At 46.3% G+C, this 14,589-nt stretch overlaps 5 protein-coding genes across 5 annotated transcripts; 2 read left to right on the forward strand and 3 right to left on the reverse strand.

Moving 5' to 3' along the window:
• The first annotated feature begins 31 nt into the window (after nt 1–31).
• Nucleotides 32–2,472, forward strand: F4822DRAFT_23088 (LMBR1-like membrane protein-domain-containing protein). Its single transcript, XM_051454128.1, has 2 exons — nt 32–542; nt 606–2,472. The coding sequence occupies exons 1-2, from the start codon at nt 235–237 to the stop codon at nt 2,395–2,397; spliced, it is 2,100 nt and encodes a 699-aa protein (XP_051319520.1). The 5' UTR covers nt 32–234; the 3' UTR covers nt 2,398–2,472.
• Nucleotides 2,473–3,203: 731 nt separating this feature from the next.
• F4822DRAFT_424210 (uncharacterized protein) lies at nt 3,204–4,130 on the reverse strand (the record flags this gene model as incomplete). The annotated part of the gene is made up of 3 exons (XM_051460105.1): nt 3,204–3,301; nt 3,356–4,049; nt 4,104–4,130. 3 exons carry the CDS (start codon nt 4,128–4,130, stop codon nt 3,204–3,206), a joined length of 819 nt encoding a protein of 272 aa, XP_051319521.1.
• Nucleotides 4,131–5,945: 1,815 nt separating this feature from the next.
• On the reverse strand, nt 5,946–6,900 carry F4822DRAFT_424211 (acyltransferase-domain-containing protein; the record flags this gene model as incomplete). Its single annotated transcript, XM_051460106.1, has 2 exons — nt 5,946–6,136; nt 6,186–6,900. The coding sequence occupies 2 exons, from the start codon at nt 6,898–6,900 to the stop codon at nt 5,946–5,948; spliced, it is 906 nt and encodes a 301-aa protein (XP_051319522.1).
• A 2,701-nt stretch (nt 6,901–9,601) lies between these two features.
• On the forward strand, nt 9,602–11,938 carry F4822DRAFT_23202 (tetrapyrrole biosynthesis, 5-aminolevulinic acid synthase). Its single transcript, XM_051454151.1, has 2 exons — nt 9,602–10,153; nt 10,211–11,938. Exons 1-2 carry the CDS (start codon nt 9,811–9,813, stop codon nt 11,722–11,724), a joined length of 1,857 nt encoding a protein of 618 aa, XP_051319523.1. The 5' UTR covers nt 9,602–9,810; the 3' UTR covers nt 11,725–11,938.
• F4822DRAFT_23208 (uncharacterized protein) lies at nt 11,917–14,563 on the reverse strand. Its single transcript, XM_051454152.1, has 4 exons — nt 14,391–14,563; nt 13,874–14,329; nt 12,225–13,817; nt 11,917–12,172 (listed from the first exon to the last, which is right to left on the reverse strand). Exons 1-4 carry the CDS (start codon nt 14,526–14,528, stop codon nt 12,110–12,112), a joined length of 2,250 nt encoding a protein of 749 aa, XP_051319524.1. The 5' UTR covers nt 14,529–14,563; the 3' UTR covers nt 11,917–12,109.
• Nucleotides 14,564–14,589: the final 26 nt, after the last annotated feature.

Here is a 14,589-nt window from a genome sequence, read left to right on the forward strand (position 1 = left end):
GGGCCGTAATAAGAATTACAAGGATTTTATTGCAGAGGACCACATTTTATATGTACGGAAACCAAGCCGACGTCAGCGGGCGAGTTTAGTAAACTCTAAGGGTGGTCCATATCTATTCTAAGCCTCTAACGAAAAGCGTCGCGCATCCTTATCCATCTACATAGTTTTTTCTCGACAATTCCATTCATTATTATACGTCGAGATTGCCTCATGGGGTATTCTTAATTCTTCAGGATGCTACACATATTGAGCAGTCCGTCGCCAGTACCCTCTGAAATCTTTGCGCTCGTCGCGCTTCTCGTCCTCTCCCTTATCGTTCTCCTGATTCTGCGCCATTACCTCCCATTGCGAACAACACCGGCCTATTTACTAGTGCCTGTATTCTTTGCACTATGGCTACCCGCAACTATCGTCCTACTCGTACCTATCGATCTTGCGTCGAATGCCAGTACCGAAGATGAGACGAGAGGCATTTGGCTACCACCTAGAGCGCTGCTCGTGTCGTGGAGGATTTCATACTGGCTCACCTTCGTCTTGACTTGGTAATACTAACCGCATGACAATTATTACTTTTCGACTCTACCTACTAATACGAATTACTCCAGGTTTATACTACCAATACTTGCCGAGTATTCCGACGCCGGTTATCGCGAGCCCAAAGACCGAATTCTATACTCCTTGCGCGAGAATGCCCAGTACTATGCAATCGTGGTAGGAGCGGGCGTGCTTGGACTAATTTACTTCTTTCTATCCTACGGCCCTTCATTCACATCGTTGAAGGGATTGGTATTAGCTCTTGGCTACTGTTGGTGTTTGGTTTTAGCCATCTATCTCATGGGTCACGGTCTCGTCACTATCCCCCGAAACCTAATAAAGAACGCAAGCGCCAGTAGCCGATTACGACGACTCCAGACCCAGGCGCCTAAGCTTTATGAGAAGATGGAAGATGCTATCCTTAATTTAGAAGATCTAGAAGTTCAAGTGTCAGAACTGAGCAAGCGCAAGACCGGAAGTGCCAGGGACTTTCAAGATTGGATCGAGGAGTTGTCGGATATATGCAATATCCCTGAGTCGCGACCTAGGAACGTCCTGCCTCGGATAGAGAGTGATAATCGCATAATTCCTACGGTCATTACCGAGAAGTACTTGGCGGACCTTACGCGCCAACTCACTCGGGCAAGACATACCAAATCCCGCTACATTGATGAGTGGGATCGCTTACTTCATGATGCCTCGAAGACACAAGCGATATTGAATTCCGCGACTTCGAAGAAACTCGACTTTGGCGCAAATTCCCCAGGTTCCTCGTTTTGGGAGAGGACTACCGTTCTCACTCCCTATACTCGGTACCTACTTTATCGTTGCGTCATCCCCTACTTCCGTGTTTTCCTTGGTGGCTTCCTTGCACTAGCATCGGTATGCATCATATGGTCTGAGTTAGTGAAAGCAGCTTTTCCATCTGTATCAGTTATCCGATTCACCGTGGTCCATCACTGGACCGGAGAGAGCGGTCGCGTTGGTTTTGCAGGCCAAGTCATCGCTGCGTTCTGGATATTATACATGTGCGCAGCAGCTCTCCATTCAGTAACCGAAGTCAAAGTATGGCGTGGCCGCGCTCTAGTCCGTCGCAACACGGCTCATGAATCAGCATTCTGGTATGCGGGCCAAGTTGCCAGGTTGAGTGTTCCGTTATCTTACAATTTTGTCACATTCTTATCACGATCGATATACGAAGAAACAACTTTTTACGATATCCTTGGGAAATATGTCGACCTTACTCCGCTTGGGAAATGGTTTGACTACTTGTTCCCTATTTTTGTGCTTGTCCCAGTATGCGCAGCACTATTTGGATTATATGGCAAAGTAAAGCGATTCTTCGGGTTTGGTGTTGATATTGTGGATGAAGAAGATAATGAGCCTAGTTATGGGAGCGGTTCTTGGCGTGAAGGGAGAGACTTGATAGAACGAGAATTAAATGGAACGTCCATATCTCGAAGGTTGGATGAAGCTGCGTCCAGGACTGCAAATGGCCAGGGCCGTTCTGCCCCCATTCTGACGGTACCCGCTGCTAGAAGCGAAGGTACTAGGACACCCTTCGCCACATCACCTTCGTACCATGACCAACCCACCAGGAGAACAGCACAAAGTTCCCGCACTGGCGTCTCTGACTCAGAACCTGAAGATGACAACTTCTTCACGAACTTGGGCCATCGCTTCAAGAATACGATTGATACTATAGACGCTCCAAAGTGGTTCCAGGAGATCGGAGAAGGCTTCAAGAAGCCAAAGTGGATGGGTGGTAATGATGAAGAAGCAGGAGAAAGCAGTACTAGACCAGGTCGAAGTGATTCAGATATACGGCGTTGGTTTGGAGGAGACGGTAGAATAAGACTATAGGAAACTATTTTTCCATCGATAATTAATTAATAAAAACCAATTTTCAATTCAGGCACCAAACCCTATTATGAGTACGACCACACATCTATAGGCAGATTTTAGATATCAAGGAAAGGGAAGAGGCCCAAGACCTTTCACATAATACTACCTGCGAACACCGACTAAGGATTCATTAGACATTAACCTTAATACCGAGAGAGGGTGTATGTCGAGAAAATGGGATGATTACTCCTCTCGTTACAAGGACAGGCGTAAAATGTTTAAGGAATAGAGCGACAAATCCGGTCAACACGAAGCTAATATCACGGTCGGCGTCTCCAATTTTACGCCCCATACGTAGGTAACCATGCTTCGACTCTCACTCTTCAGCTCTCTTAAGAACCAGCATCCCAGTATCGGATTTGAGCGAACGAACGGAACTTGTTAGTCACGTTTCACTTCGCGGGGGCGGGCTATTGTTACAAGGGATTTCCTAGATTGCAATGCTTTTACTAGACCTCGGCTCGATTTCTCTACGAACTTGTGCCGGAGTATCTCGGGCACAATTAATTCCATTCGTTTGGACTAAATATTTCTTAGATTTATCGAAGGACAGATAGGTGTGGAAACCATATTAAGCTGTAGAGTTCTTAATTGATATTTAATTTAAAAGCTGTGCTTTAGCGATTGTATTGAGCTATCTGTCATGAAGAGCTTGTATCCACAGGTGTGGACGGCTGCCTTCGATGAAAGGTAGGCACACTAAGCAATAAGAAACTACCTAGACACACGCGATTAAGATGTCATAACATCTTCACTTATTTTACTTAGAAGTCGTTGCTGTTGTCACCAAATCCACCCGCGCCATGGCGCTTCTCACGGCCCTTCTCTTCTATGCGGTCGCTGTTGAAAGCCGAGCCAACCTCTGCGAACGAATTAGTATAAATTCCCAACGAAAACACATATAAGCATGACTTACTCTCCAACACCTTACCGGCAAGACTATCCCCCTTACGACCTGAGTTATCATTGTCGTTATCATATCCTCCCGAGCTTTTGTTGCCAGAGCCGTAAGACGAGGAGTTACCATACGAGTTATCGCTCGAGCCGTAAGTGTTAGAGCTCGTGTTGTTGCGGGACCCGTACGAGTCATTATCGTTCCGGGAGGAGCCGTATGAATTGGAGGTATCATTGTCGCGACGGTTAGAGGATCCGTAGCTATCATTGTCGCGGCGGTTGGAAGAACCATAGCTGTTGTCGTCGTCTCGCGACGAACCGATCTTGTTGCTGGAGCCGAAGGAATCGGTGTTTGATGACCCGTAGGTGCTGGTGTTGTTGTTGCTAGACCCGTACGAGGTATTGTTGTCCTTGCGGGAGCCGAAGCTGTCTTTCTTGTTGCTAGAACCGAAGGAGCTGTCGTTGTCCCGGCGGTTGTTGCTTGAGCCGTATGAGTTGTCGCTGGATCCATAGGTGTTAGAAGACCCGTAGCTGTTGTCGTTGTCACGGCGGCTGGATCCATATGAATCGTTGTCGCCGCGACGGGACGAGCCATATGAGTTGTCATTGTCGTTGTCTCGACGAGATGAACCGTAGGAGTCGGTGTTATCGTTGTCCCGGCGGCTGGACCCATAGGCGTTGCTAGAGCCGCCGTAGTTGTTGTCGCCGTAGCTGGACTGTACATCATAGCATTAGCATAGCCATCAGCAAGTTATTCCGAATAGACTCACGTCGTTGTTGTTGCCGGTGTAAGACATGTTGATGGTAGGAGTTTGAATGTCAGTTAATTTGATGTTCAAGTTACGATAGGATACCTAGATTTGGTACAAGTGAAGATTATGAGTTACTCTAGGGCGAGGGAACAGGTTATTATATAGAAGTATCAGTAGCTAAAGAGAAATAGACCCTGAAAGAACGAGCTTCTCCAGCTGGACGAGGGGAAGCTCTGGGAGGCAGCTCGCCTCGGAGCTACGAAGTGCGACGTCACTAGGTACATCCTCAATAGATCAAAGAGCTATGTCTAAGTTCGGTGAAAGCGAGGGCGCCACGGTGGATCTTGGGCTATCCGGGAGTCTTCGGGATCCTCGAGGCTATGTGTTTCTTCTCAAGCTGGGAGTTCCTGGCTAAGAGGCAACCCATTTAATCTCCTTGCATCCTTCTCAAGGAAAAACTGCAGGATATAGAGCTGAGATGGACCACTAAAATCGGCAGATGCACGAGTACAAGGTGTAGACTTGCTAACTAGACCGATTCGTCATATCGTATAGCATGGTGGGATATCACTAGCGATGCATTCTGTGCAGCTATTTGCAACAGGGTGTCTTGTCTCGTCCCATATTGTCTTCTAGATCGTGACGATTTTTTCCAATATTGCCTGTTTGGGCAAAGTAGCTCAGGGGATTACACACTTGGCGTGTTCTCCTATCAAGTTCTTAGCTGAAAATACCGGAATTAGCCCGTTTCTTCCGTTGCTGAAAATAGCAAATGCGAGCAATTCGTTGCGTCAATCCCGATTTATGTGTTCTGCAGAATTCACCATAGACCTCTTTCTTTTCACCGGGCCGCCCTCTTACAGTATATCAGCCCAAACGTCATAGATGATGTAGGGTCGTGATGTATCTCGGCTCCGGTAAGTCGGTGGGGGTATGCTGGATAGATTGACAAGCTAAGCTATACTATGCCAAGGAAATCCACGTCCTACGTCCCTGTTGGAATCGCGCAAGTTTCATGATGAAATCCAATAATATCGGGTCCCATCAAGCCTTGTATCGGAACGCTCGATCGGATCGCACATCCCACAATACTGAAATGGAGGTATTACCCCGCTTACGCCAAAGGCAAAAGACGGGCAGAAGGGTTACACATTCAGACGGTACACACGATGTATGTAAGAAGAGGGAGGCGGGACACATGGCACGGAATTAGACAGCCACTATGTCTTAAAGTCACCAGGGTCGGCCACTTAGAAGGCATATGAGGGTGCACATGTCACACTTAGTAGCTCCTCAGCAAAGCAGGCCCATCCCTTCTTTCGAAGTGTGTATTTTGTATCTATGTACTAGGTGATGCGTTATATAAATCTCAAGCACGTGTTTGCACTGGAACCAGATAATCCGAGACATTAACAATATGCAGTTTTCTCATCAACTGCTTTGGATAGAGCATATTAATACATCTTCATCCGTATAGTCTGGTATCAGGCATTTTTCTGGCCCAATACTGCTCTTTCGTGTAACGCAGAACGCTCCAAGTGACCGAATTCCTTGTAACTCCCGAGCTCTGGTCTATTCTACATGCAAATGCTATTAACAGAAGTTTGGATCAACGAAGGTGCCACAACCTTTGAAGTTTCGTTGAAATAGCCCTCTTTAGACATGCACCTGTATAATTAGGTCTAGGGGTATCAATGCATATACACTCCCCGTATCCCGAGACGTGTCTCGACCGCGAAAACGTCTAGCACTGGCTCCTAATTGTGATTAAGGCAGATAATCGCCTATTGTTTCGTAGAGCTGAGAAGATGGCCGCCTTACGGGCGATAGTGCCGGTCTTCCGTAGCTGCCGCCTGGGACTCACGATAATGTGGCGTCAGCTCCGCTAGCATGCACGACGCCATCGCCACTCGTAGCAGGCACGGCAACGGGCTTGTTTCGGACTTTCTGGGTTAACGCGACCACCTCTTTAAGCATAAGGTCACGAGTATTGCGCGTTAGCTCATCGACGTCCTCAGGTTTTAATCCGGCGGTAGGTATTGGGTCGAGGACTAAAATACGTCAGTAATAACTCCAACTAGAGCTAGGAGAAAGGGCTACCTTTCACAGGGATCTTTCCGGCTTTGAATACAAGACCCTTGGGGTAAAGTACGTGCGAATAGTTGGCTGCTACTACCGGAACGATTGGTACACCAGCCTGGACAGCAAGATGGAAAGCACCCTTCTTGAAAGGAAGTAGATCGGGTTCCTTCGCGTAACTGCGTGTGCCCTCGGGAAACATATAGACGCTTTGCTTTTTCTTCTGGATTTCCCTGGCGGCTCCAGCCATAGCTTCCCTTGCATCTTTCGAGTTCTTCCTATCGATGAAGATAGTGCCGCTTAGCGACATGAACCATCCCAAGAATGGCACATTCTTCAGCACCTTTTTCGCAGTCACACTGCAGTATTTAGGGAACATGCATCCAAGCATGAGGACATCCAACTCGGTTTGGTGGTTTCCGATAAATACGGCGGGTCGAACGGTTTCGAGATGTCGCTTCGGGTCGATAACTTCGAAGGTGATACCGGTCGTAAGGGCCATAACATACTTGAAGGCACGAGCTGTTGTCCATTGCGCAATTTGTTCGCGGCCGAGTATTCTTAGGACTATAGATGCTAGAGCTCCGTAGATGGCGCATATTATGAGAGAGATGTAAGCGGCGAGGGTACGAGCAGCAAACCCTGCTGCGGGAACGACGGCGGAGAGCATGTATAGCGAGATAACGAGGGTAGTATAACCCCCGATGAAGTAGGTTAATATCGAAATGAAGGACATTATGTGTAGGACATTTGGCGGACCGTCGCAAGATATTATTGAAAATGGACGTCGGAAATCGCAAAAAAAAAAAAAAAAAAAGGTCGGTTGGATTTTGGAGTATGGAGAAAAGGTGTCAGATGTCAATTATTTCGAATTATAATATACAGCTTGTGACACTGAACACTAGACAACTGGAAGAAGATCCTGGTCAGTTTGCGCTCGTCGAGTTGCAATCCTTTTCGCAGTCACAAGACCATCCTAGTGGCTTCATATTAGAGAAGAATAGAACGCAAAGAAAAGACTTTGGTAGAAATATTTCTAGGTAGCAGAGACAGAGTGGGTTGTTCTTTTTTCTCACCGACTACTGGACGAAGCCTGCGCGCTGCACAGGCGGCCTAGGCGGGTTGACTTGGGTTGATTTGTTGAGAGAGGGCTGAGAGGGGTGAACTCTGGTACCTAGGCAAGTACCTAGTCTCGTACCTTGGCGTCCGACTAGACGGGTTCCTAGGTACTAATATAGCTGCTAAACCACTGTAAGTTTAACCCGTCATTGGGGAAACATGGTGCAACCATGTACCAGCGCATGTGATCCTACCCCACAAACCTTATCGGCTGGTGGGCTACGTATCAAACCGGTACTAGAGAAGCCGGCTGACTGGAGAGTTGAGGCTTACTTGCATCCGTCAAAACTCTCACCTATTCATTTGATTTTTCTGACTCGCTACTCCAAATTTCAACTTTAAATACCACTCACGCCACTTTCACTTCAATAACAAACTGGAAGCTTATTATAGATCTAGGAAACCCCTACAGCTTTCTACTTGACAGCAGTCAAAGCACAATTAAGCCATCTGAAATAAAGTCTTGTCCTAGACCTTGACTTAACTTTTTCTTCTTCTAATATCAGGATGATATGTTCAGATACGCCAGAGACACGCTCTGTATCATCTGGTCAACAGCAAATTAGCCTCTGTATTTGAAGACTCACAACTAATTAAGTAGTTTAAGTAATATCTCATCACGGCGCCTTCAAGGTCAAAACCAACAATGGCTGAGAAGTTACCATCTACGGTAAGATCTTGTGAAGCGGGACGGGCGCCGCTCTGCAGGAAACGCTCACTACCTACCGAATTAGGGGGCAAGTGGCGGCCACTATTGAAATCTACAAGCCACTTATAGGTCACAGAAATTTCCATCTCTCCAGAACCCACGGCACGGATGTCCGACAGGGATCCCAATAGTGATGACTTCCATCTTCATGGACATCAAAATCCATCGTACTGAGATGCTAATCCAACAGAAACCAACATTCGTTCAATCGTTGAGAGAAATATGAATTTGAATCGGAGGACCTATTCGCCGTTAGAGAACTTCGAAGTCACAATGCAAGATACGACTCTTCCGGGTGGTGTGGCTTAACTTTTATGGTCTGCTAATATTCAAAGAGGCTATCCGTATCAAAGTCAAAACCCAGCCCCGAGAAACCAGACGTCGACATATAGCTTATCGAGATACTTGATATGTTTGACGGAGTAGCGAGTCCCGAATAAAGGGGTATTCAAAGTCGTGGATGAGTTAATGAAGCATTGCCTGGACGATGTTAAGAAATCTTACTCACAAATTAACTCCAAACCACAACGGAAATCGCATATAAACGCAGTTATATAGGTCGGTAAGTTATATATAAGCACTGACGATTAAATTTGCTAAACACGTGTTGGAATATAGCGAACGACAAGATATTCGCACGATGTTCTTGAATAGGTATACACGAGTTTGAAGCTGTAAGCTGATTTATGGTCGCCTGCTTTTGGTTCATCTTGAATTATATCTTTTTATTTCCGGCATCTTATGAGGGAGTCTCCGATCTTAGGAGGACGAGCGGGTCGGTTTTCTTAGCTGCGAAGTGTCTAATTATAGGCTAATATGTATAGGTTTTCAGGGGTTTCCAAACCTAACTTTTCTATTGTCAAAAAGTGCGAATTTAATGGTTCTTAGGTTAGAATAATGCTCATCTCTATAACTGTGTCAATACTTAAATATGCCTTGGTAGAAACATATATAGGCAGGTTACTGGACACTTCGATGCGTTACATAATTCCGCAAAGTAAAGTTGCGAATAAGAACATTTGCCTCAATAAAGATCTGAAAGATATGGGCGAACTTCGGCTTCTACGTCGATATCGGACAGCTTCTAGGCCATAAACTAATAATTGTCAACATACGATGCCGGACAGAACTAAGTAGATGATGTGCAGTACAACACGTGGGTCGTGAAACCAATTCCCATTTAGGTAAGAAAGTCTAATATGAACCAATGGGAAAAATCTTAGATGAAAAAAGTCTGCAGCATTAGGAAGTAACTTGGCGGGGCAAAATGCGGGACGCATACCGAGGCTCCGAGTTGGAGGGGAATAGCATACTGTAAAGATGTACTGTACTGTACAGTAGCACCTTCGATCTTACTATGGCGCTTACACACTACCCAGTACATGCTAATAGTAGCAAGTTTCATTGGTTCTTTAGGTACCTTAAGGTTGGTAAGACGGCTTTTCTTGCCCCAACCAGACTGAAAGTAGAAAGAGCTAGATTTTATCCTTTTTTAAATCAATCTATCTTACGTTAGATCTATACCGCTTATTCGGCCCTGCATAATTTTGGTACTTCGGTTTCCAATCATAATTCGCCCATCTGTCATCAATTAAGCCCGCCTGTAGCCCGTACCCAGACAGCCCAGATTTATTGAAACGGGGAACGGGGGGGTACACTCTTCTGTCATAGTAACACTTGAAACCTTCGAGGACATTGATCAATTCTTCTCCAATCCAACCCTCTTTTTTTCTTCCTTTTATTGTTCCAACTTATCCCACCCCCCTCCTCATACCGAACCAATTGGTAACATAAATTGGATTCGTTGTGATCGTCATCATGGATACTATGCTCCGCCAGTCTAAGGCCATGTGCCCTTTTTTGAAGGCTGCCACTCCCGCCACCCTTCGTGCCCTTTCGACCTCGACTCGTCCCCAAGCCTCACCATGCGGTGGTACCATCTCCAAGCTTCAGCTGCTCGGGCAGCGTTGCCCCGTTATGAGCAAGGCGCTCGCCATTCAGTCGGCCAGAGTTAGCCGGGCTCCTATGGCTCATGCTGCGACCGTCTCCGGTATTCGTAACTATACCACTCAATCCAAGTCTGGAAGAGCCAAGATTCATACCAGCCGTTCGCACGAAGCCAGGGCTGTGGACACTCCCGTATTCACCCCGCGCGAGTCCGGTATGTATGCGCCACTCCGACTGTGATCAGTGCCAAAATCTAACATCTCATTTTTAGTTCAATTCCCGCCAGCCGCTCCCATCAATCGCAAGTCATCCGCTCCCGTTGAAAAACCACCTGGTCCGAACGACAAATTCGATTACAATACCTTTTACCAGGGCGAACTTGACAAGAAACACAAGGACAAATCGTACCGTTACTTCAATAATATCAATCGGTTGGCTAAGGAATTTCCCCAGGCTCACGGAGCCAATCGGGAGGAACGGGTAACAGTATGGTGCTCCAATGATTATTTGGGAATGGGACGAAACCCACGGGTCTTACAAGAAATGCACCAAACTCTTGAAGAATACGGCGCCGGTGCGGGGGGTACGAGAAATATCTCCGGCCACAACAAACATGCGGTCGAATTGGAAGAAACCGTTGCGAAGCTGCATGCGAAGGAAGCAGCCCTCGTTTTCAGCTCCTGCTATGTCGCCAATGATGCGACACTCGCAACACTTGGAAGCAAACTACCGGAATGTGTCATACTATCCGACAGCTTGAATCACGCATCAATGATCCAGGGCATTCGTCATTCTGGGACAAAGAAAATCGTCTTCAAGCATAATGATTTGGAAGATCTTGAGGCCAAACTAGCCTCTCTACCCCTCCATGTGCCGAAAATCATCGCATTTGAGTCCGTCTATAGCATGTGCGGATCGATCGGACCAATTGAAGGAATTTGCGATCTCGCCGAAAAATATGGAGCCATCACCTTTCTCGACGAAGTTCATGCTGTTGGCATGTATGGGCCGAACGGCGCCGGTGTTGCTGAGCATTTGGATTTCGAAGCTCACCAACAAGGCAAACCAGAAGGCACGATTATGGATCGCATAGATATCATAACTGGCACTCTAGGTAAAGCGTACGGGTGCGTAGGTGGATATATCGCAGGAAGCGCGAAACTTGTGGATATGATTAGATCTCTGGCACCTGGTTTTATCTTCACTACTTCACTCCCACCAGCAACTATGGCTGGTGCCAGGGCTGCTATTGAATATCAGATGGAATACAATGGCGACAGACGACTACAGCAACTTCACACACGTGCCGTCAAGGAGGCACTAGACGCTAGAGACATTCCAGTCATCCCTAACCCATCACACATCGTTCCGATCTTGGTCGGAAACGCCGAACTTGCAAAGCAAGCTTCGGATATGCTATTAAACGATTACCAGATTTATGTGCAGTCTATCAACTACCCAACTGTACCGGTCGGTCAGGAACGCCTCAGAATTACTCCGACCCCGGGTCACACGAAGGAGTTCCGCGACCAGCTTGTTGCCGCCATTGACGAAATCTGGAATAAGCTTGGTATTAAACGAACCTCCGAGTGGGCGGCTGAGGGTGGCTTCATCGGTGTGGGTGAAGCCAGAGCAGACGCTCAGGACCCTCTTTGGACAGACGGGCAGCTCGAAATTGATCAGCAAGTCGCCAAGGAAATCAAGGAATCCAAGCCGGCTAATGGCTTCATGGAAACTCTTCTTGAACGTGAGAACGCGGCTAAGACCGTGAGCAAGTTCGCTTAATTGCAACCCTAATCCTAATCCCAACAGGATTAAACATATATCCGCAAAGGGGGGCTCACCGGACCTTATCCACGTTCTTTCGAGCGTAGCGGAAGGATTTAACAAGCGTGCGATCTTGAAATTCTGATCTCTTTCGTATATCAAACCCATACTTAGAAGTGCAGACTGCGTCTCACTCAAGTATCGAGGTACATTATTTAACACAGCCTATGGGCGCATTTATATCACAATACAATCAGCGCCATTTCGATATTCGGATGGATAACCGCTCATTGAACATCAAACCAATTATTCCAAAAACATGCACTATGTGAATTGTTAATGCGTTTCGAAATTCCCTAACATTGTACAGCCTCGAGCCCACCAATATAGCGGATATTTTGCTTCATATCTGCGGCGGTTCCCAAATACCCCACGTATTATCAAAATCAAAAGCATCTATGTCGAACTATATATAAGAGAAGTAAGCATCGAATACATGTCGGGATATCGGTACTAACCTCGGAGTAATTGCAGTCCAACCACCCAGACACCGGGAAGTTGGTCGCGATAGGTGTAGTTGGTTGGAACGGCGTGAGCGCATCGCTAACATCAACGTGGCTTGCGGAATTCGAAGGTGGGAAATCCTCATGAATAGGAAGACACATCTTATGTCTCTCGATTTGCCGATAATGTAAGTCCAGATACCGTCTTGCACATGCTGCTTTAGCAGTTTGCCGAGTTTCCTTGCCAAGGTGTATTTTGAGCAGCATAATCACCGCGTACATTGTAATAAAACACCAGAGTTCGCTATGGCAACATCGTAGGTGTATATCCTCCATGAATGGAACACATTGCATGAGAAGATCGATTGTGGATTGGGAATCGGTCGACATGATGTTAATCGAAGCTTTGGGCTGAAGCATAGTGATTTGGACGAGATTTAATGAAGCTAATAGGAGATCTTCTCTAAGCACCGTTGAACTCTGGATTCCTAATTCTGCTAATTTGCTGTGCAGGAGGAGAATATCGCGCGATGCGTGATAACATGCTGTTTCTGAAAGCCAGTACCTGCCGTCGTTTTTATGGAGGTAGGGTTGGTGGAGTGCGAGGATGCAAGTTTTGAGCTGGAATAGTAGATATGCGTGAGTGAGCGCATTTTCAGTATCCCATGAAGGTATTGCTTCTATTTCTCGTGCGATCCTGTGGGTATATCGCAAGACTTCATCATAAGAGAGAGGCTTGGAGAATTTGGGACTAAATAAACGCTGCGATATTTCGAGGCGCAACGACCAACTTCGAGAACTATGAACCTGGTAAGATGTATAAGTATATTCACCCGGTGGTTTCGGCGCAGGTATTTCTTTTGATGTTTCGTCAAAGTCGTCGTCGTTGATATTCGTGGGTGGGGCAATATCAGACTCAATATTGTGAAGCAGGCTAGGAAGGCCGTACTCAAATGTGTTCTGAAGATCTAATTCTCGGAGTACAGCCCAGATTCGTCTTTTCATCTCCCTGATGTAAGGTATCGCAGTGGATAAAGTCGATTCGCAATGTAGTCCATATATAATGGAATCCTGAATCAACGAACTGGTTTCTTTCCACCACCGCTTCTTTCCGATCATAGCCGCTCGCTTGGCAAGATATACCAAACAGGAAATTTGATAGTGGATGAATTTGCGGTGTTTGGGACTTTGCTGCTTCAACCATTCCTCGCAGGTGGAGATCCATTGAGTACACACAGCCCGGTATCGTGTTGCTATAAATGTCGCATCGGCGGTGGTTGCACATGCAGATATTGAAATCATCGCCAAGATGAGAGCTGTCATAGCGGGATGCCGGGGCCGTTGAGGAATCCAGCAGTTGGCGTATTCCTCCTTGAACGTAGGAATATGAACAATTCGGTGGATTTGTTCTAGATTGTCAAGGTAAAACGAAACTAGAATATCGGTATCTTCTTTAGGCGGGAGAAGGCTCTCCAGAACCATGCCATCTCCATGAGGCGGCTTCGTATTACATGCGCCCCCGTTGGATTCCTTCTTGACGATACTCACGCCAAGGGGTTTGAACCATTCATCGGCTGTTTCCCTAATGAATGGAAAGAGCTCGGGTATCTGAGCGAGAATATGAGCATAGTTGATTAGAAAAATACCTAGGTTAAATATCTTACCACGTTGAAAAACTGGAATAAGGCATGTCGACCATAGTATCCTTGTGGGGTTCTTTCTCTTGGATCCGTGATTTGCGGCCATATAGATTCAGCTGCCTCTTGACCAAGTCTTTCCCTTGAAGATATTGCCGTGATAGGTTGACCGTTGTTCATCGTAATTGGATTCACCGCATTGAGGTTGCTAGTTGGGAGACGTCCAGTTTCTTGAGGCTTCCTGTTTGATGGTGGGCCTCCTATGCTTGAAATTATCGCATCCCTTTTCTCAAATTCGAGGCGGTTTTTCGAGATTAAATCTTTCAACGCGGTGATCTCAATTTGGAGATTTTGAATCTCTTCTTGCTGCTGAATTGATGGACCTAATACCGACGGTTGCTCTATTCTGGTCTCGAATGTACATTGCGCCGGCCTTCCCGATCTTATACATCTTTGGCATGGAGAATTTCGATCGCAAGATAGCTTCATGTAGTGTTTAGTAAAAATTACGAAGCTCATTTTAGATCAGCGATAGAAATCGTACCTTCTTTTTTCTACATTCCATACAACTCAGCTTCAAACGCTTTTTTCGGGCTTTCCTTTCGGCGGTTGCATCATTCTGCCTTGCAGTATTCAGTTGCCGGGTATCTTCAATCATATCAGAACCGGAGTTGGATAACATGATTTCTGATTTCAAGACTACACACTTTATGTTTCTGGCAGATTGAATGGTTTTGATATGT

Source organism: Hypoxylon trugodes (genome assembly GCF_022578975.1).
Source record: "Hypoxylon trugodes strain CBS 135444 unplaced genomic scaffold F4822scaffold_1, whole genome shotgun sequence".
Lineage (NCBI taxonomy): Eukaryota > Fungi > Ascomycota > Sordariomycetes > Xylariales > Hypoxylaceae > Hypoxylon > Hypoxylon trugodes.